Here is a 19,716-nt window from a genome sequence, read left to right on the forward strand (position 1 = left end):
GTCGGCCGCAGCCGCCTCCCACCGCCGGCCGCGAGGGCGCCCGGGACCTCACCGGGCCAACCGGGACCGCGGGCCGCCGCGCCATAGCGGCGCGCTGAGGGGACGGTCCGAGCGGCGCGAGGGGGCCTCTGCTCGGCGGCTTGGCGCTGCGCCGGGGCCGCGGGCCGCTGCCGGATGAGCGGGACTCTTGGCTGGGGCGAGCGTTCCGCCTGGCGCGCAGTACGTGCCGTCGCTCTTGAGCGCCGGGGCTGTGGCGTGGGGCAGGAGGGAGCCGGAGCTGCTGAGAGCTGCTGACTTCTGGAACCCGCTGCGGAGCCGCGGCGTTTGTGCCTGCCGAAGTGACACCACTCGGTTACGTCGGCGTCGCACCGGCCTCGGGCGGCAGTCCCTGCGCGGGGCTGGTGACTGGCGCTGTGCTGGGGCGCCTCGGGACCGCGCGAGGGGCCGTCCGGATGCAGTGGTGGGCGTTTGGGATCTGTGCRGATATGTGCCACTTGCGGCGTCCTGACACGCGTCAGAGTGAAACTGCGAGCATTTGCTGAGAACTGTGAGCAGAGGACGGAGAATGCTGCTCGTGCACAGCAGATCTATAACCTGCTTCTGACTCTGCTGATTCTAAGCACTTCATGTGGTTACCTTCCCCAGAAGGCTGTGCAGTCGCAWTTTTTTCATCATTATCCTTTTTTGATTATATCTTTTGTTTTTTGTGGGCTCACCTGCAACTTAACATAAATTATTTACTGTTAAGGCAAAAACCAGTCACAGTTCTGTTGTTATGAGTCATCTTTGGTGCTGAGACAGACAGTATTCAGCCTGGTTTTGATGAGGTCTGCGAGCCACTTACCCTTGGCAGAAGAGGTGTGTGGTCTATGTCTATACAGAACAGTTTAAGCATCTTCAAAGTCATCGAAGTGCTGGAGGACCATGCTGCCTGGCTGTCTCTGAGTCAGTTGCTGAGCAGTGTTCTTGCTGGTGTCCTGGTATTACTCTGGCCAGGTAAATGCTGCTATACATCTGCATGTTGTCCTTTGACTCCAGCTTGTGGGCAGTTTATGTATCGCGCCTGGCTCTTGGCTGCTGAACAGGCATGCGGCAGGTCTCAGCATCATCTTCTGTTAGGGTTTGGGACTGTGTTTTGTTTTGTTTTAAATATGCCACTGAGCACTAGTCTATATAGTGCCATCGCAGAAGTACAGGAAACTCCAGCCAGTGCTGCAGTAAGACAGAGGAACTCTAGCTGGCTATGAGAATGCAAAAGACAACAACCAGATCTCCAGGCAAGCCTGCTGTATGTATCTGCCCCTGCTGCAGGGAGCTGTATGGGATGCCAGCTGTAGCTCCACTGATGCCTTTGTAAACTCTCAGGTCAGTCCTCTAACCCTGGATGTTGTCAGTTTATTTTCCTTGAGTCAGGCAGAGGTACAAAGGGGTCCAGGTCCTCTACCCTTTGCAGGCAGATACACAGAGGTGATGAAATGCTCCTTCCAGTAAGTACTGCAGGATAATATATAATAATTGTTTAAGCCTATATATTCTTAAGTTGCTTCTGTGTTGTCCCTCACTCTGCTGTACTTACGGTGTGAATGCACACCTTTCTAAACCCCTTTTTCTCTCTGTGCCCCCAGCTATGGGACTTGGTTATGTTTGCATCTACTTACCCTCCCCTGTTGGTCCCCAAACCTTCCAAGGTGATGCTATGATACAGGTTGAGTGTTTCAAAAGCACTTTTATTATAGTAGCTTGCACACAGAAGGGGTGGTATTGTAACAATGCCTCTAGTTCATAATATCATAATTTAGTTCATACAGTGTATGATGAGGTAAGTAGTCCAAGCCTTTCCTGAGGAATTTAGGAATGCTTTAAGCTCATGCTGGTTCTGTGCCAGGTTATTGCAAAACTTCCTTTGCAGAGCATTTCATCAAAAGGAGTAGGACTAGAAAGGAGACTTAAGAAGATTGTGTAGGCCACTCCCAGTCTGGAGATGGTATAAAAATGCATGGGCCGTGCCTGACTGGTTTCTGACTTCTTAAAAACTTACAGTGAAAGAGATCTCAGTCTCCTTTGCTGACTAATCTAGCATTTCACAGTTTTTGCACTTTGCAATATATCTAATTTTACAGCAAATTAATATAATTTTTTATTATTTTGTCCCTAAGTCTGGTGATCTGTGGGTGAAAATTTGTTCTTGAGTTTGCAGTTTTTATGAGTGAAAACTCAGATCAACATTTTTACTGCGTTTACAGTACCATAGCACAGATACTGCATAGAGTCTCATGAGGTTTTTTTGCTGCTTATAGCTCCTTTAAGGTGCTCCTCTTGGAGGAGTCTCCATGAGCAGTGGGTAGTATAGTGCGGGTGAGCAGTAGTGCAGCATAGACTGCCTCCCTAGGCTTGCCTTTTGCATGTATCTAAACCACAAGTTTCAGTGTGGGCACTTACAGCAAAGCACAGCAGATTTCTGACCTGAGATGCACAGAGTGACTCCAGACAACCAGCTGTTTTTATATAAAATACTGAATAGCACTGGCAGTAACATCTTTAGCACAGTGACCTTCTTTTAATACCCCGGTTTACCTGACATCTCTAAAATCTTCCCCAGTTTGCTGAAGTAGCCATTTCTGGAAACTGGGAAAATATTACTGTCTCTGAACAAAAAGGGAAGAGAACTCTGAAGAAAAAGCAGACCATTATCACTGCTGGTGTAAAGACTACCATTTGGGGAAAAACTCATCCCGTCTTACTGTGTTCTCCTCCTATTTAGATTGAAGAAAGAAAGAGAGAAAGAAAAAAAAAGAGAAAAATAGCATCTTTGAGGGGAGTATTGGCTACTGGGAATGGGCGAGTGGAACGGGGTAATCCCCAGGAGGCATAAGATCAATAGCAGAGGTCCTACAGCATGGGGAAAAGTAAGGGGAAAAAATGTAACTGGTAAGAAGCCTTATAGTGGTCGGCGCAAACAATGGCAGTAGTTGTATATTGCTTAAAAAGAATGATAAGGTAAGTTTTGATTATCTCATCATTCATGCCAATACCTGGTAGTGTTTATTTCTTCTGCTAAAGCATAGGCTTTTTTCAGCTGCCCCTAAGACTCTGATTATAAATGCAGTGTTTTCCTCATTTTGTGCCTCAGTAGTTGTGGCATTTCTCACTAATCAAGGTGTTGGGAAGTGTTCTACCTTCCTAGCAGAGATGTGCATATGTCTTAAAATACTAACTAGAAATTTTAAGTTTTTTAATTTGCTGCTAGAGACCATAGTCTATAATCTCTTACTGTTTAACAGACTTTTGTGTAAGATGTGTCAAGACTGCTTACTGAAGTTTATTTTCAGAAATATTTGTTTCTGCAATGACAAGTCTTCAGAAATAAGTACTAAACCAGATCAAATTGATACTGTGTTATGGAAGGTGTTCAGAGCTTTTACTGTATAGAGGGTCCAAGCAGGACTTTATAGGCAAGTGAGGGAGTATTTGTAAAATAGGAACAGAGCACTGGCACTCATAGTAATGAAGTGTCCTAGACTGCTTCCATCGTCAACTACAGCTTGTATTGGATGAGAGAATACAGTATGTCTGACTTGCTCTGGAAAACAGAAAAATGTCTTTGCACTGTATGTGTGTGTGTTTTTTTTTTTTGGGGGGGGGTTACAGTGCAATTGTGCTGTGGAGTGATGCTAGTCACGCTCGTCATGCTCAGCCATTGCACTTGTTAGATTCAGTCTGCGTATGTTTATGTGATTAACGTTGTAATATAGAAACTGCCACTAAAGAAATGGCACATACTGGGAGGGGCTAGCAATTGTTCTCAGAGCGGATTCTTAATGCCTTAGTACTTAAATTTGGTCCTTGGGAACAGTACAGATGTCACAGAACCAAACAATGTTAATTGAGTGGTAAACAATTGTGGAGAAATAATTCTTGCATGGGCAGATACTGGCCAATGTAGTGTGCAGGAGAGATCACTCATTGTTAGTCCTTGTGCTCAAATACTGTCTGTTGTTTAGCTTGCACAGTGCAGTGGAAAAACAGCTTTGCAGGTGAGAGCGTAAGAGAAGGCAAGTGCTATAGACACTGCTGACTGCTAAAAATTGCTTTATTTTTCCTTCTCCCAGTGAAGCAGTATCTTTTCTGTAAGAGTTCTGACTGTGCTACCGTGTCAGAGGTGGTACAGCTAGAGTTTCTTACTGGTTGAAACTATCTTGGAAGAAAGAAAGAAAGAAAGGAGAGATCCTTCCAGAAATGTAATATAGGGATTTTAGAGGGGAACAGAAGTGACTAATAAAGCAGTGTACACGGGTTAGAAAAGCAACTCTTTATGTTAATGTCTTCAACTTTTCCTGTCAGGCAAAGGAGGTCTTGTTACTTGCTACTGTATGTTGATATTGTCTTAGCTCAAAACCTGCACCATGCTTGATGTTTTAACTACCACATTGTGCATTCTGCAGGTTAGCCTGGTAGGTCTGTGACAAGTGTGCTCTAGCACTGGCAAAGTCACCTGGTCAGCAGGGTTGGCTGTAGCCTGTGTCTTTTGCAGCAAGTAGTGAATGCTCAGCCACCGGTCAGCATTGTCTGTGACAGAGCTGTGCAGGAGGTGGGCCTCCTTGGGCTGACACTTTCCCATGCAAGCTGTTCAATGGCAACCAAGAGGTAAAGTGAAGAGCATTTGTTACTGATGGACCTTGCAGCAGAGTGGCAACAAGTTACATTAAACTTCAGGCTCCTGAGGGATAGAGGAGGGAGGCACAGGAAAGAGATGGAAAAGATGAAAATTTCCCCTATTTGTTAATGTCRTACTTGCTTACAGGTATCAATGAATAGGAACTAGGTAGGCTTATGTGTCTACTCAGTGATCTTCTGGGTTCCAACCAGATGTTATCTGGCTAGTAATTCTGGTTTGTTTGTTTTAAAAGCCTACCTCAGTTGAAGTGATTTAGAGAAAAATGTATTCTTGTGAAGTCCTGTCCATCACAAAGTTTCTTCTTGATCATCTGACAATATTTTCCCTAGTCACTCTTACTGCTGAATTTCCCTTGATCACCTCCTGGACTGCCTTTTTTTTTTTTTTTTTTTCCCCCCCCAAGAGTGAAGCTTGGGAAGTTTAGAGGTAACTAGCTAGGGATAGTTGGAACTGGTGCCTAGTGTATTGTGTCCAAATGCTATGGACTTACCTGTTAGAATACTAGAACTCATGGTTCAAATTTTGTAGAGCTGAGTGTGCTGCATTACCCAGTCTCTGCTAACATATCACTTTATTGCATTTCATCAGGACATAGAATTGCTCAAGAGTGAGCACCAGTGTGTGTGAGTGAAGGGTGAGGACTGGAGCTCTGTTGCCACCTCTTCTAGCTCAAAAAAGAGAGAACCGAGTGTGAAATAATGCAAAGTCTTTGGAATGTGTGTTTAGAAGATAGAGAGGGCTGTGTAGAAGTGTGAGTTGTCAAAGGTGGCATGTGAAATGTTCTAGGTGTAAATGAGTTCTGTAGCATGGGCATTTCCCCCAAACCTGGTACTTGTTTTCTCGATACCATTTAAAGTGGTGACTCTATCCTTATTCTAATTGAAATCTGAGTATATTGTCTCCTACAGGTAGGATCCTGCAACTGAATGGCATAGGGAATGGGGAAGCTGAGGTTACTCAAGTTCTAGGGTCAGCCAGCAGCTGCTACTGCCACAGTCTCTGATAGTCTGCTTGAGTGGCACTGATATGACTGCTCTGGATTCTGCCTGACAAGACATTTCTGATGAAATTCTGATTATGAAATGCATTTCTTTTGCTAAATTTCCCAAAGTCACGGAGTCGAACACGTTGATTGAAAGTAGAGTGTCCTTTGGTAGTTTTGCAGGAAAGTTAGGGCAGACAATTTACTATATGGTTGTTTGGGTGCTGTGAGAAAAAGATTGAAAGCTATTATTTTTCAATTGATTCTTCAGACTTCACCTTGTACCTGTAAAATTACTTTCTGCTTAAGGAGGGCAAATAATGGTATCAGGAGCTTGCAAATTGCTCTGAAGTACTCCAGCATTACATTGCAGGGTAAGTTTTTCCAGATGGGCTCTGATCAGAAGAGCAGTGGGATCCTTGTGTACCTTTCAGCCAGTTTTTGTGCAATGAAGAACAAGTAGAAGCACCGCAGTAGACTCTCAAAGTTACTTGTCTGAGCACAGAGATCTCCAAAATAATCACTGTGATAGAGGGAAAACAGCCTGGCCTGACAGGAACCCACGTGCACCTGAAAACACTTCTTGTCTTTGGGAAGCAGAGAAAGTTTGAAGTAACCTGCCTGTGATCTCTGTGCTCCTCAAAAGGGGGAAATACATCTCAGTGTGAATGGGGCATGGTCAGGTATTTGTAAGTCCCTGAAGAAAGCTGCTGTGACCTGTTCCTGGTCACCAGTAACCAGTGATCTTCAGGTTGTGTGTGCTCTCAGGAGAGCTATGAAACAGATAGTGAGCCATAAGGTTCCCCATGTATTTTCTGGATGTTAAATTATTTCATTCCCTTAAGATGTTCCATTGTTTCTTGTTAGCCAGGTTCCCTTTGGGGAGAGTTTTACCTGCATCTTAATTTGTGCAAAGTATTGTGTAGTTGTTGTTGTATAAACAGAAGCTGTGATGGATTTTCTTGCCATTTTCTGAAATTGGGGCTTTCTTCAGTGGCGGAGACAGTAAGTTGAGAGCATGGTGATGTTCATTCCAATAGCTCCTCTTACAACAAAAGCAAACAAAACGCATTCTCATACTTCTCTGTAAGTCCTGTTTTGACTGAGCTTATGAGTCTGTCAGCAGTCCCATCCACTATATAATCATGCATGTTTCCTGTAGTGAGTCCGTTCCCTACTTGCATGGGGTGTGAGAGGAAGGGGGGGGGGCGGAAATTAGGAAGTGTTTTGAGGTACAGTTCCTTACACTGCAGGACACAGTCTGTAAGTTTCCCAGTAAAAGTGCTTTTAGAGTCACCAGGAAAATTTTGTGTAGTTTAAATTAAATCTGTTCAGGTTTTTGCTGGGCAATTTCTGATCTACTTCATTGAAGGACACTAAAGAGAAAAGTGGAGTTTTGATTCCATGACACCTTTCTCCAGGAGTAAAACTGGATTTAAAAGGCTTGTTCATTCCATTTCCCATTCCCATATATCTCCTTTGCTAGCTAATAGAGTTGTTTGTATAGGTCTTCTTTACATTAATCAGTAAAGTAATATGGTCTTAAAAGTAACGCTACCAAACAGTTTAAACCAGTCCTGCCAGAAGAAAAGAACCAAGAACACTATCCTGGTTCAGTAGGTATTAGCGTTGCACATACACTCTGTAGCTGTGTAAAATGCCAACTGGTGTAAATAATCGTTCATCCTTAAAAGACTTCAACCAGAGTAGTTTTGCATCTCCAGAAGTATTTTATTCACATCTTGCTGTAATTACTGTAATCTGTAGTAAGCTTCCTGTGAACACACATTACAAACAAGCTCATTCTAGATTCAAAGTATGGTTCAGATTTTAGGGAAATGAAAAAAGAGATCTGATTTCTYTAGATTCAAATTAATTTCTCAGTAGAAGTCAAACTCTGGTCAAGCAGCACTTCCTACTCTCTCCCTGCAGGAAGAGTTAAGTTGCCTTCAGGCTCTTTGCACTGTGGAATGGCCCAGCCTCGACACAGCCTGGAAAAAAAGTGATTTTCTTAGAACAATTGGACCCTGCCAAGAAATATCACCATGGAGAGTTTTTCTGCATTTCCTAAGTTTACTTTTGAATCCGTGGACTAGCTTGTCACTCCCCTGTGGAAAAACTCAGCCTTCTGAGGGCTGAATGCCTTAGAATTCCCACTGAAGACAGTAGAAGTAAAAATGGCTTTGTGAGTGGTGGAATAGTCCCCTAAGTTAGTACATGATCCAAGAGTTGCAGTTTTGGGGCTRCAGAGAGTTTCACAGAATGCATAGGGAAAAGGAGGGAAATGCATGAGTTGATAAATGTGTGGAGCTCATTCAGGTAGCTCCTTCCGATCTCAAAAGCTTCAGAATTTTCATTAGATCAAAGCAGTTGCCTGTGGGAAAACTTGTGTAAGACTGGACTTTCTCTCTTATTTTGCTTTAGTTCAGTCTCTCCATGGAATAGGCCCGTGCTTGCTAGAGCCATCATCTCTTTCTGGGATGTTAAGGAATAATGGTGAGAGAGAACTTTGAATGATTTTTATGTTAAATTTGAAAAATAATAATTTCCAGAAAAAATACAAGGTCCAGGATGTTTCCTCGTAGTTATGAGGCATCTCAGAGAGACAGAAATATAATTGTTTTTGCTGTCATTGGTGGAGGCAGTCCTTAAGAATGATTTTGGAAGCCCACAAAGCCTATGAAGTTTAGATTTTAAGTTATTCCACATGGACAAAACATTCTCAGGATTTTGTATTCTCCCCTAGGTTTTAAAGAAGAGTATTGAAACAGAGGAGACTACCAAAGAGAACTTGATTAAGGCACAGATGTCCCTGACAAGGCATGGAGAGAACACTGGGATTTTACTTGTTTGTTCTTATTGGTTTCTTGACATCTTTAAAGAGTGTGTCAACTGTTGTTGCTTAAAGAGTATTATAACGCATCTTCAAATGTATAGGTAATGGAAGAAGTCAGGTTTGACTCGCAGAAGGTTAGCAAAAGCAAAGTCCTTATGAATACCCTTAAACACGTGGATACGCTTGTACCCACGCAGAGCTTTGCTACCTTCAAGAGTTAGGATGCTTCCAGTGTAAGAAATATCCTTGTGCTTAGCATGAGCAGTTTAAATTACCTGTATAATGTAGCATAGGGAAAGCTGATTTTGATTACCTGATTTGTGTGCTATCAAGTCTTTGTCTACAGTGCCCTGTGAGACATTTGTCATGTGATCCTTTGACTACAGAAGATAAGCATGTGGAACTGTTCGTGTAACTTAATTGCTTGCTAAGTGAGTCTCTCTATGCAAGCTTGTGAAGCAATCGAGACAGAAAAGACTTTGACTAATGAAATATAAGATAATAAGGGATAAATGGTCTTGGACTTCTCACCTTGAGAATGCACTTATCTTCATTATTGCAAGGGAAATTGTGTAACTTCAAATAAATATTTTTTTTTAATTTGCACTTCATTTTCATCTTGTTTTGTTGTTTGGGCTTAGCCAGCAGTGTTTTTTTGGCAATTAGAGTTTTCGTAGGGGAACTTTTTTTTTTCATAGGAAAATCTTGGTGGTATTTGCCATTTCTGTTAGTTGCAGCTTTGTTCTAGCTGCTCAGATAGCAAGTTTAATCATGTGGAAAAATGGCAGCATAGAGATACTTTCTGTGCTACTGCACCACTTAATATGTTTGCTGCTTAGAGCTTTCTAATATCTGAAAAGACTCTGTTGTTCCACTCACTGTATACTGGAGACTTAAAACTCCAGAATGTTTAATTCCGCTTCCCTTTTTACCAGCATGTTTCTGACCTGCCTGTAGACTGAGCAGCAGTTTCCAAGTGCCTATATTTAAAAAATAAAATGTTTTTGTAAGACACCTAAGGGTACAGTTTTAAGACTAGTGTCTGTCCCTCAGACACCTGTTAGGTCGATCAGATACTTTGTGCCTGAAAACTGATAGTCTTTTCCTAAATACTTCTCAGGAGCACTGTCCAAGTGGCTGAATAGGAATGCTTGGGAGGACTGGATGCTGTTTCAATTTGTTGAGCTGTTTCTGACCTTTACAGGAATTGTTTCTGACTGTACAGAATAATTATTCTCTTTTGACAACTAAATGGAACAAGTCCCTGCAGTAAGGAAGCATTATAAAAGCCTGGGGCTTATTGCCCTATAGTAATAATTCAACGTAATTTCTTCTGTTTCTTAAAAAGATGCTACTTTCCTCCAGCTGTAGTTGGAAATCCAGATATGATACCTGGAGTGTGTTCCTTCCCTTAGCTGTTGTAAAATGAAGTGTTGGTGATCCAGCTAGATGGAGTGGCATTAAATATGCAAAATGATATGCCATTAGCCACTGCAGCGAACGTGGCTGCTTCTCCCGGTGGGTGAGTTGTAGTGGCTGTTTGATACAGGCTTGTGGTGGGAGGGGTTGGCTTCATGATGCCAAGTCGCTGTCAGTCTCTGCAGCATACGTGTTCTGCATGGTAATGGGGAAGGAGGAGGCAATGGCATGGACTGCACTGCAGCACACTGCAGCACTGCCCGAACAAAGACTTGCTGGGAAAACACAATTTCTTTTGGTGCTATGTGCTGAGTGCAGTTCAAAGACAGGGTGTTGGGACTGCATCTGATTTATGACAGACYGTTGCCTCATGTAATTGTCAGTTGCTTTCCCAGAGCCTCTGCAATTAACAGAACAACTGAACTATTGATAAAGAACTGATAATAAATATTAGTGTTTTGGACTAGGCAAGAAAAGACAGTAGTGAGCTCATCCCTGAGAGGAGGCTAGAAGTGGGTAGCTGACCACACTCCTTTGCCCCTAGGTCTTGAGCAACTGGGGTGGGATATTGAATTCCAACCCCTTTGGAGCTGGCCAGGAACGAGCGAAGGAGCTGTCTGAGCTCTGTACCCACTGTCAAACCATGGCAACTTTTGGGGGGCTGGGAATGCCTGTAGCCAGTGGACCTGAGCTGTCTCTTGCCAATGCTCTGCATATGGTCATGTATTAAAAGAGAATGATGTCTCTAATATTCTTTTAATGCAAATTGTGTCTTTTTGGGTGTCATATGTTGGATGCTTTGTCTACTAAGTGGAAGGTCAGCAGGTGAAACAGCCACCATCTCACTGACAAACAGTTAGGTGAAAAAAGGCTTTGCTGCGTTTTAAATGATGTGAGCATTCTTCCTATGATTGTGCATTGCAGAAACAGTGCAGTGAGTGTGAGACAGGTTCTTCTTGTACCAAACATCAGGCATTAACTAACACAGTGGCTCTAGCATGTAAGAGCTGTTCTTCAGTGTTGRCTTTGTTTAGTTTTACTCCAGCTTTTTGCAGTTGCACCATGGCACTACTGGAAGTAATCAACAAACTTGTTGAGGAGCAAGTACTCCAGCAACATCCCAGGAGGGACTCTCCATGGGACCAGGTTACTCAGAGAAGACTTTCTCTTTTAAAACCTGATCAGTTTGTTTTCACGCACAGAGTCCCATTACTGTCAGTGGGCTTTCTTTTGGGAGTTATTGGTGCTCTGCACTACCACATCATGTCCATGGTACAAGAAATCAACTAGGATGAGGCTTGTCCTTTCCCAGCAGCTCATTATATTCGCTGTTAGCATGATAGCAAGATTCATGGGATCCTCCCTATCCAAAAAATTGTCCTGTAGCATGATGTAGTGTGGATTAGGAAGAAATATCTCTAATCCCTGCAGTTGTAATGGAGATATGTAATGTCTATGGAGGGTGGCTTAGGCTCTGAAGCTAATGCAGGAAGATCTTCTGGACATCTGGCCTCCTGCCCCTACAGGTGTCCTTGCATCAACCACCTGAAGCTTCTGCTTGGGGGTCACAGGACAAAAAAAACAAAAAAAAGCCCCCTGTGTTTGCTGCCACTCAAACTGCATTGACTCGGCCTATACACAAAAGGATTGACTGAGTTTATCTCTACAGTCTCAGGTTTAGCAATGCCCTATTATTAGCCAGTCTAAATCTCTGCTCCACATTTCGAGCTGTTAATGCTAGGCTACAGTGCAAGGAGAACAAAACAACTAATGTTGCCTTCTGACTTCTGCAGAGACTAGAGGGCTCACTGATTGTACTACTTTTCAGAGGGATGTTACTGAATTATAAGTGCCCATACTCGGTGATTTTGGGCAGTCCTGTTTCAGGCACTTTTGCTGAAGGTGTTTTCCAAGAAATTGAGTCTGTCAGATCCGGGAAGGAGCAATTACCTCTTTAAAGGCTCCTTGTTTCAAGTATAGAAGGAAGCAAAGCAGTCTTTTTTCTCCAGGTACCTTTATTGCACAGTTTCAGAAGACGAGCCAGCCTGAACTCAGGGCTTCTATGAAAGTAGGGGGATTGGTAATACTTGACTCTAAAATCTAGAACATTTTGACAGATAAGATCCTGCTGAAACCCTTTCTGAATTGTTATATTTGCTTAGGGCTTACTTTCACTTGTATTTCTGAAGAAGTTGCATTATCCCAATCTGTTACTGTGTTGATACAATCACAAAGGAAGATGCAAAGGAAAATGTGACTTTTAACAGCTTAGGTTTGAGGGGGCGGTACCACTAGAAAGCCACCTGGGGCGAAGAGTCTTCTGACAGGGAAATACAGGAGTTGAGGGGAGTAAAAAATGATGAGGAGAGGGCATATTGGAATCTCCCCTCTGTATCTGTCACTTGCGATGGTTCTGTTGTAGGTGGATCACCAGCTGTCTGAAAGGAGCATTTGACTTGCAAGAAGTGTGAAGAAGCAGTAGGATAGTCTTCATTTCAGTGGTGTGGAAGGGATCTGTCTTCTGCCTGGCAAATGGGGGTGTGGCTGCTGTAGAATGCAGGCATTCAGATAGATGTCCGGAATTTATTTGTGTTTTTCAGAACCCTCCAGCATTCTCAAATTTGTCATAGAGGATTGTACTTTTGATTTTTTTTTTCTTCTCTTTCCTTTACAGAATTTTTCTAGGATTTCAAATTCGTGCAGCAGCAGTTTGAAAGTGTCAGGATGCTACAGGGCAAGTCTGTTCCTGTGCATTACCCAGTAGAGCAAATCTGTGTGATTTCCAGGACAGTCATTTGTGGCTTTCTGCAGTAGACTGCCAAAAACAGAGCTTGCTTTCCATGAAAATATTCTGATTCTGCCTTTCTTAACCCAGATAACCAATTCAGGATGTCAATATTGGAGCGACTTGAGCAGATGGAGAGGAGAATGGCCGAAATGACAGGATCTCAGCAGCACAAACAAGGAGTAGGAGGCGGGGGCAATGGGAATGGGAGTGGAGGAACTCAGGTGCAGGTATGAACCATGCTGTGTCCTGTCACAGCAGCATTATGCTTTCATGCCAGAATTTGTTTCTTGGGGGGTTGGAAAGAATTACAGATTTTCTTAAGCAGTATGTCTAGTTTGTGGGTGTCCTTAACAACAAATCACGTTCCCTCCAATTTGCCACKGTCTCAGTATTTCTAAAAGTGAATGCTTACCTGCTATGGGCAGGTTGCAGCTGCAATCAGTGGTTGAACTGGGATATGTGTGTATTGCAGTGCGTTTCTGGGACTGGGACACTGGGCAGCTGCTTTGAGAGCCGTGTAGTGGTGGTATGTGAGAAGATGATGAGTCGTGCTTGCTGGGCAAAGTCCAAACACTTGATCCATTCAAAGACTTTCCGAGGAATGACGCTGCTTCACCTAGCTGCTGCCCAGGGCTATGCTACACTGATCCAGACCCTCATCAAATGGCGGTAAGACCAACTCTTTGGACTCTTGGGTTTTGATGCAGACATCACAGAAGCATGTATAAGCTCTGCTTGCTCCAGACTTATAGCTGTCCCTTACAAACAGCATCTTGTGCTCAGTGCGAGAACTTGTTTCTGTCCCGTCTTTTGGCAGGACCTGTCTCTTGAAAGAGAGAGCCCAATTGCTGGATCTCTCATGTTTTTAAATCATGATCCTGGTGGAGGCACTACCTGCGGTAAATACATGTCATGGGCATGTATGTGGCAACATCTTTGGTGTGCACTGACTAAAGCTGTAGCTCTAAGAAAAGTTCCTAACATGTCTACAGAGCATCATTTGTTCTTTTTTCAGTACCAAACATGCAGACAGCATTGATCTAGAGCTGGAAGTTGACCCTTTGAATGTGGATCATTTCTCCTGTACTCCTCTGGTAAGCAGCAGAAGCTGAAACCTCTGAGAGAGTCTGAAGGATCCTCCTGAGGATTATGATTTTTAGTTCCCTCATGTATTTTCTGCTCTGAAGAGTAGATGTTCCCTGTGTCTCCTTATTGTGCAAATGGTCAGGCATGGCACTCTCTCCTTCTAACATTTTGCTGAGAGAGGCCATGCAAAAATCCAACTCATGGAGGAACTGGAGGAAAGAGTAGACAGGGCATTTCAATTTGTTTTATCCAGTAGTCTCTGCTGTTGTGATGGGGAGAGGTCCTTACGTGGTTTCTTTCAAGTTGCTCTGATTGACTGGTAGACTGTAGAGTTCTTTTAAAAAAAATCATCACAATGTCTTGGTCACTAGAATCATGAAATCGTATTCATTGAGAATTTAGATAGAAAACCAAAGTAGGCAGAACCAGAGTAAATCCCAATTTAGAGCAGCAGAAAGTTGAGCTTACTGTTCCTTAACTTTACTCTTGTCCGCATGTTTCTGATCTCCAGGATTCCCAGTGTATAATCTCAGCAGTGATGCCAGTGTGTATGCTGTAGTTAGAGAAATCATCCATTTATCACCTAGTAAGAAATTACTGGCTTTGTTTGGCAGATGGCRTCTCTCAAAGGAGAGAATAACACCCTCTAATCCTCTCTTATGACTCTGTATATGGATGGGACACTCTTAAAGGCTGGTTGCTGGTGTTCAAGTACATTGTGGTTTTCCCTGTTTTACTTATAAGAGTGGTTTTTTCTGTGAGTTGAAGACAAGAATCCACTGCATTAGTAAGAAAGGAATGAGAAGGCTGGTCTTCCAATGGGTCATTTCTCTCTCTTTTTTTAGATGTGGGCGTGTGCCCTGGGCCACATGGATGCAGCTATCGTGCTGTATAAGTGGGACCGCCGAGCCATTTCTATTCCTGACTCCCTTGGCAGACTGCCATTGGCCATTGCCCGGTCTCGAGGCCACGTAAAATTGGCAGAGTGTCTAGAGCAGCTACAGCGAGATGAACAAGCCCAACTTGGGCAAAATCCCAGAATTCAGTGCCCATCGAGCACAGACTCCAGCACAGAAAACTGGGTGTCACAGTGGCACAGTGAGCTTATAGCCTCCCAAGAGCCTCAGAAGGGAGTCACTGTGATTTCCAGTACAAACACAGGTAAAACAATCCTGAGGGTAAGTGCTGCTTTGCAGATGCATGATGTGTAAAAACCTGGAGCAAGGAGCTCACAGCTGTCCATGTTCTTTTTGTGGCTCCCTGTCATGTGCTCCATGTACTTGCATGAGTATTGGGAAGAGGAGAGAACGTCTCTTTAGAAGGACGTGTGTCTTAAGAATAGTTGCGGTAGTATCCTCCCTGGATGACAATTGCTCCCTTTGCACATTCCATTATGTGTCTTAGAACATGGCATGAACTTCCACCTGCAGTTCTGCAGCAGGAACTGTTGTACTTCCTATTGTGGTCATGTGTCACCTGTTTTATTCTGTCCATTGATCTGTTTGTTTCTAGAGCTGAGACGACCAAGATCTGAACCTTCCAGTTACTACAGTAGCGAGACTCAGAAAGATTACCCAGCACCCAAAAAGCATAAACTGAGCCCTGAATATTTTCAAGCCCGGCAAGAGAAGCTGCTTTCCACAGCCCTGAGCCTGGAACACCCAAGTATCAGGAAGCAAAACTCCAGTTCCAAGCAATCTACTGCTGAGACAATCAGCCCTAGTGAAGGGATAAGGGACTATGGCCGGGAGCTCTCCCAGCACATCCCAGAAGTCACTGGGTACCGGGGCGCTGGCAGCCAAGAAGGAATCAAATGGAACCCGAAAGACATTTATATTGGTGTGTCTGCAGTGCAGGTGGCAGGGACCCAGAAGGGGGCTGCACTGGGGAAGGACACTGTAGCTCATCGGCTATGCCAGCGAGAGCAGATGAATGTGCTGATGATGACTGACAGGGAGATGGTGGATGCAGAGCTATTGTCCTATAGGGACAATGTAGGGGATGAGGACTGCTTACACCACATGGATGACTTGCAGGTAAACATAACCATAGCAGCAAGATCATCTGGCCTGAGACATCTCTCTCTGTTAACCTTGGAGAATGTGGTAGCTGCACTAAGGAACACCACTGTGAGAAACTTCTCTGAAGGCCTTTTAGCTCTGTGAAGGCACAGCAGGGCCACTGAATAGTGCTTTGCAAAAAGGAGCCAGTAACTGCAGCTGGTTTGTACTTTCTCACATTATCAAAGGGTGTCCTTTCAACTCAGATGCAAGGCTAACAGCAATTCGGGTCATGCATTGGCATACACTTGGACAGTGTACAAAAAGTGCAAAATACTTGGGAGACTGTAAGGGTTCTGTTAACTGATAAGATACCACATCTCAGAGGGGAGGAGCTGGTAGACTGTTCCAGAACAGAGTTTCCAGGTCTCCCACTGTGGATAGTTTAAAAGTTCCTGCCTCTTGCTTCATTGATGGGGTTTTGCTCATCTGCATGGATTTTATATTAAAAAAAAAGTGTGAGTAAGAGACATGTAGACTGTGTGCAGCCTGCAAAGCCAGCCTTGTGCTCTCAGCAGAGCACTTTTCTGTCACTTGCACATTTCGAGTGCTCTGTCAGTCGGAGGCAAGTGGCATGTGGTCAAGGGAAAAGAAAGGCCGCTCTGACCGCATCAGTAAAGGAGGCTAATGTGGCACTGTAATCCTTTGGGAACAGGGGAGCAGTCCATACTAAGATGAGGTGATACCTCATCTTTAGGCAGTGCTGGAGCTACTGGAGAGAGTCCAGTGTAGCGCTACGAAGATGGTCAGAGGGCTGGAGCATCTGCCCTATGAGGAACGGCTGTGAGAGCTGGGCCTGTTTAGCCTGGGGAAGAGAAGACTGAGGAGGRATCTTACCAATGTCTAAAAGTACCTGAAGGGAGGGTGTCAAGGGAATGGGGCTAAACTCTTTTCAGTTGTCCCATGCGACAGGACAAGAGGCAATGGGCAAAAACTAAACCACAGGAAGTTTTGCCTGAATATGAGGAGGAATTTCTTCACTGTGAGAGTGACAGAGCACTGGAACAGGTTACCCAGAGAGGCTGTGGAGTCTCCTTCTGTGGAGATACTCAAAGCCCGCCTGGATGCAACCCTGTCTTAACAAGCTCTAGGTGACCCTGCTTGAGCAGGGAGGTTGATCTCCAGAGGTCCCTTACAACCTTATCGATTCTATGAAATAGGTGCTCTGAAACATGCCAGTGAACAATGAGTGTGCTCGGGCATCTGATTGTGGCTTCATGAGCTACAGTTTGGTTTCACCTGCAGATTAGTGTCAAAGGCTTCACCCGTGCACAGAGCTGACATGGAGGAAGCATGGCCCTGGTGAGCAGCTCTCCAGGGAAGTTGCTGTGCTGTGAAACTTCAAAGGGCAAGGAGATAAGAGTGAAGAAGAAGGGGGAAAAATGAGGCAGTAGGTTTTCAGAAAGAAAAATCCCACCAGATATGGACTAGAGAGAATAAAAACAGCAGAAGCAGGGCAGGTGAAAACAAATCTCTCAGGGAGGGTATATTGTGTTTGATCATCTGAGCAAAAACCATAAAGGCAGCACAGCCTGCAATGAATCCTAACTTGTGCACTGCCTTGGCATTTCTGAATAGTGGCATTTTTAGCATAGTGATAGGTGAAGTAGATCCCTGCAAAACAGGAACTGTTTTTCCTTCTCTGTATTCCAAACTCCTATGCATTCTTTGGCAGGGGGAAAGGTTCAAAAGGATTCTTGATACAGCTGTGATCCCAAGGGTTTAAATTCTCTCATTAATGTGCCTTTGTTGTCCTATCATGCTTCATGTGTGTGACTTGGATCTGAAAGTCATATCATAAAAGCATGTTCAGTCCAGCAGAGCAACTATAGTGCAGCTCCAAGAATTTAAATGTATCCGTCCCTGGACATAGACTACCTGATAATGTAAGTGGCTTTTGGTGTCCTCTCTTACCGGTGTCTACAGGTGTCGTTTCAGATTCCTGTAGCTGTCACTCAGCTTGGACACTGATATACTTCCTGCCCTTCACCCAGGGAGAGAGCTGCAAAATCACTTTTCGTTTGGAAATGAGATACTGACAGCTGTCGACAGCATACAGTAAAGGTTCACGACATATACCTTCTACCAGATCTTATAGGCTCCTTATACACGTGATGAAAAAGAGGTCTGCAGTGCCTTTTCAGAAGAGGCGGAAAAGCAGATGAGCTTTGGCTACTGCAAGTTTTAGGAGTGCAGGGACAGGCTCTCTTCTCTCCCTGAGATGCAAAGATGGGTTGTAGCATGCCARCATAAGGCTTCTTTTACCAGGCAGTGAATATTTGCTCTCTGTTCCAGGTCAACATGATGACACTTGCAGAGCACATTATTGAAGCTACGCCTGACAGGATCAAGCGGGAGAATTTTGTGCCAATGGAGTCACTGCTGGTGGAGAGAACAGACAGTGCTGCCATGAGCACCACAATGAGCTGGCTGGCCAGTTACCTTGCTGATGTCGATCATCTGCCGAGTGCTGCGCAGATAAGGTTAGTAAGAGCTGTGGAATGACTCTGGGCTTCCGGGTGATGTGAATGCTGGGTGGCGTGTGCTGCTTCTTTAGCCTGCACATACTGCTGCTTAGTGGATCTCAGTGCTGCTGCTCCAAACCAGCCGCTTTCTCACACCCAAGCATATAGGTGCCAGAACAACTGCAAGTTTATGGGAGAATGCAAGTGGCTGCAACAAGCAGGCAGGAACACAAAGTTTCACACTGAGAGCAGGTTTAAGCGTTACCACTTGAATCATCAGCTTCTCTGAATGTCTGAAATCCCAGACTGCTGAGCAGGTGTAATACACAGACCTCTTGATTTAGWTAATGGCCACAGGTCTGAAGTGAGGAATTGAAAATAACGTGGCTTGCCCAGTGAGTTTTCTGCATGTTTTCATGTTGGGAAAGACATGAAAATGTGGCTGACAAAGTACTCTCAACTTTTTTTACTTCTGATTGAGAAGTCTCTCGTTCATTAAGGAAAAAATAGATTAAACCTATTCTGTAGCACCCTGGTCAAAATTTTAGAAAAATACTGAAAGATTAATGCAGACTTCCCTGACCCACTAAATCTGAACTTGTGGGAAGTGTGTTGTTTTCACAGAAGGGCAACCATCTCTTCCATAGAAAGAAACATAAACGCACATTGTATATGAATGCTGAACAGCAGATGAACTTCTATAGTGACAGAATAGTTGTTAGATAAGCTTGAGGTGTATGTGCAGCATTCAGTCTAAATTTGTTACTGAATTACCATCTATCGGTTATCTCCCCACCAAAACCTTTTCACAAATGCTACAGAGGGTAAGAGACAAAACATTTCTCAGAAAGTGGAACAGAATCATAAGGCAACAGAGTTTGAGTTCTCTTCCAATGTCAAGTCTGTGCAATGTGGTGCAAGCAGGCTCAACAATGAGTGATGTTGGTGGAGAGGTACAGGGGAGCATGAATCTCTCCCTTGAAATCAGAAATGTAGTTCTTATTTGTGATGTCAGTCCTGCTGGTTCGTGACCCAATAATTCCTGCTGTGATTGATAATTTCAGAAATCTGTATAGTGAACCCCTGACCCCTTCTTCAAACACCAGCTTGAGCCCTGCAGGCTCGCCAATCAGTGAAACAGCTTTTGAGAAACCCAGCCTTCCCTCGGCAGCAGACTGGTCTGAGTTTCTGAGCGCATCCACCAGCGAGAAGGTAGAGAATGAGTTTGCACAGTTAACTCTATCCGATCATGAGCAGAGAGAACTCTATGAAGCTGCCAAACTCGTCCARACAGTGTTCAGGAAATACAAGGTAAGTGGCTGAAACAGCTTGTGTCTTCCTCCTTAGGTGGGAGAGAGCATAATTTGTTAAGAAATAAAATGTAGGTAAGAGGTAATATCCACTC

At 44.1% G+C, this 19,716-nt stretch overlaps 1 protein-coding gene across 5 annotated transcripts in view; it reads left to right on the top strand.

The window, feature by feature from the left end:
* Positions 1-19,716, top strand: part of CAMTA1 (calmodulin binding transcription activator 1) — a 421,647-nt gene that overhangs the window by 376,940 nt on the left and 24,991 nt on the right. For all 5 annotated transcript variants that reach the window (XM_085311536.1, XM_085311532.1, XM_085311534.1 and 2 more), the window contains 7 exons: positions 12,788-12,927; positions 13,173-13,369; positions 13,716-13,794; positions 14,632-14,947; positions 15,299-15,822; positions 18,142-18,329; positions 19,376-19,622. In XM_085311536.1, coding sequence (XP_085167662.1) covers positions 12,788-12,927; positions 13,173-13,369; positions 13,716-13,794; positions 14,632-14,947; positions 15,299-15,822; positions 18,142-18,329; positions 19,376-19,622 — 1,691 coding nt within the window. The remainder of the gene's footprint in view (positions 1-12,787; positions 12,928-13,172; positions 13,370-13,715; positions 13,795-14,631; positions 14,948-15,298; positions 15,823-18,141; positions 18,330-19,375; positions 19,623-19,716) is intronic.

This window comes from Rhea americana, unplaced genomic scaffold (assembly GCF_003343005.1).
Source record: "Rhea americana isolate MKP2758 unplaced genomic scaffold, rheAme1 scaffold_343, whole genome shotgun sequence".
Lineage (NCBI taxonomy): Eukaryota > Metazoa > Chordata > Aves > Rheiformes > Rheidae > Rhea > Rhea americana.